Source organism: Metarhizium robertsii (assembly GCF_000187425.2).
Source record: "Metarhizium robertsii ARSEF 23 chromosome Unknown MAA_Scf_19, whole genome shotgun sequence".
Classification (NCBI taxonomy): Eukaryota; Fungi; Ascomycota; class Sordariomycetes; order Hypocreales; family Clavicipitaceae; genus Metarhizium; species Metarhizium robertsii.
Genome location: NW_011942159.1, coordinates 48,480 through 50,479, shown reverse-complemented (window position 1 = coordinate 50,479; position 2,000 = coordinate 48,480). Strand labels below are relative to the sequence as shown.

Below are 2,000 nucleotides of genomic sequence, written 5' to 3'. Positions count from 1 at the left end.
GCATGCCTTGATCCGGCGAGGATTGACTTGCCTTCCATCCTTAGATTCACTATTGACTACAATCCGTACTGCAGCGCAATCAACTGCCTTCCAACGATGCCTTGACGAGGGTAGTCCGCACGGACAGTGGCTATTCTGGACTGCTGTATCAGACATAGCGAACAACTGCTGTATCAGACATAGCAAACACGCTGTCATTTAACTTATTCGACCGATTTCTCCGTATCTGTCGGCTGAATAATTCGCTCAGCGAGCGCAGCGTGACCTCATCCATCTTGATGTTATACCTCTGGCTGTGTTCGATCTGGCCCCATTGCTGGTTTGCCCATGTTGCATCAAAAGCAGAACAAGCAGTAAGGAAGTCATTGATACCGGATTCGCCTTCAAGCTCGGGTATTTTGTACTTGTCTCCGTCAAGCTTGGCCTTGTTCCAAGCAAGAAGCCAATCTTCCGGTTTAACCCTCTTAGTCTGAGTCAGGACCTGACGGTATTTCAAGCGCACAAGCTCCTTTTCTTCTGAGAGGGTAGGGGCTAGGCTTGACTTCAGGTCGCGGACACTCGTTCGGATATCAGACTTAGAAGTCGTATTGGCGAGCTGATGTTCATCAACGGTTGACTGGATCCAAACAGCCAGATCTGCGTAGGCTCGCTGATAGGTGGCAAAGGCTGCCATTTTGGCCTTGTATTCGTTCCACTTCCGCGCATGTCTGTTTACCTGTCCTTGGGGTAACTCAGTAGCCGGTTCTGGTCTTGGACCAGCTTCCTCAGCATACTGCTGTCTTTCGCGTTCCCATCTACCAAGAGCGGCCTCATTGAACTGCTCAAGGAGTTCATCCTCAGTGATAGGCTCTGTTGGCTCCTCCAGGATTGGACCATCCTGATCAATGTCGATATACTTGAAGATCTTGGCCGTCTGAGCCCGCGAAACGAACTTCTCGTACCAAGAAGACCACTCAGATGAGCGTGAGAGGAGAACTTCAGACTTGGCCATGTTGATGCAGGTTCCGGTACGTGATGTGTGACGAATGGTCGTCGGCAAGTGATTGTGCGCGACGATCAGGGTAGTTTTGCTCAGTGATCAAGAGTCATACGGGCTCATAACTGTCAGACAGTTACGGGCACATATCACGCGAAGGGAGAATGAAGTGGTAGCGGTTGGACTGGAGGCAGGAAGAATTGGCAAAGGTGCCTTCGATGAATTGAATGAGAATTATCTGAAGAACAAATGAAAGGAAGGAATGAACGCAGCTATTTATCTTGTGAGCAGCTTCGCCGCTCCGGCGAAGCTTCGGCGAAGCTGTAACAGATAACCATGTCTGATACAAACTTAAGACCAGGAGTCTTTGATGATACAATGCCGCGTCGCGGCATTGTAAAAAGCAACGACTTGCCCCATCTTGAAGTCGGGATAGCTGACAGTTAGGTCCATACTACACAACGCGTTGTACAACACGTTGTACGTACAATTTTGCCCATGTATGTGCGATTGTCGCGCATTCCCCATTAGCCGGCGAGGATAACGAGCAGCTCGAGGATACCCGATGGGAGAGCACTAAGGAGTGCTTCGACGGCCACGTCCCCGAGCCTAAGAACCTGCCGTGGAGGGATCCTAGCAGAGTTAAGCCCTGCGGCGAAGGTGGAGACGAGACCGAGGAAACATGCGGCACTCAGGCCTACTGCGAATTATTTTCTGAAAACTCAGAAAGACGCCAAGTTTCTGGTTCGCCCTATATCTGGACTAAGAGGCAGTGCTTTGAGGCCCACGAGATGAACCCGGCCATCTTCTTCCCGGAAGATTAAGCGGGTAACGATGATATAGAAGGATCTAAGTGTAATCAATGACATCTTGGTTATTGGATAGCTACAAAATAAGGGACGTCAGCGTGCCTGTCAGAGTGCAATTGAAGTTGCGGCCAAGTGTAGTTTAGTCTCCGGTCCGTACCCCCGTGCAACCACCTACATTGAATAGAGTATAGAAATGCGCTAATGGCTGTCACAGC

General features: G+C 50.0%; 2 protein-coding genes across 2 annotated transcripts; one reads left to right on the top strand and one right to left on the bottom strand.

Annotated features, from left to right (window-relative positions):
• Positions 1 to 148: 148 nt before the first annotated feature.
• MAA_10156 (uncharacterized protein) lies at positions 149 to 991 on the bottom strand (the record flags this gene model as incomplete). The annotated part of the gene is made up of 1 exon (XM_007828154.1): positions 149 to 991. The coding sequence occupies one exon, from the start codon at positions 989 to 991 to the stop codon at positions 149 to 151; it is 843 nt and encodes a 280-aa protein (XP_007826345.1).
• Positions 992 to 1,312: 321 nt separating this feature from the next.
• Positions 1,313 to 1,800, top strand: MAA_11758 (reverse transcriptase; the record flags this gene model as incomplete). Its single annotated transcript, XM_011412673.1, has 2 exons — positions 1,313 to 1,418; positions 1,508 to 1,800. The coding sequence occupies 2 exons, from the start codon at positions 1,313 to 1,315 to the stop codon at positions 1,798 to 1,800; spliced, it is 399 nt and encodes a 132-aa protein (XP_011410975.1).
• Positions 1,801 to 2,000: the final 200 nt, after the last annotated feature.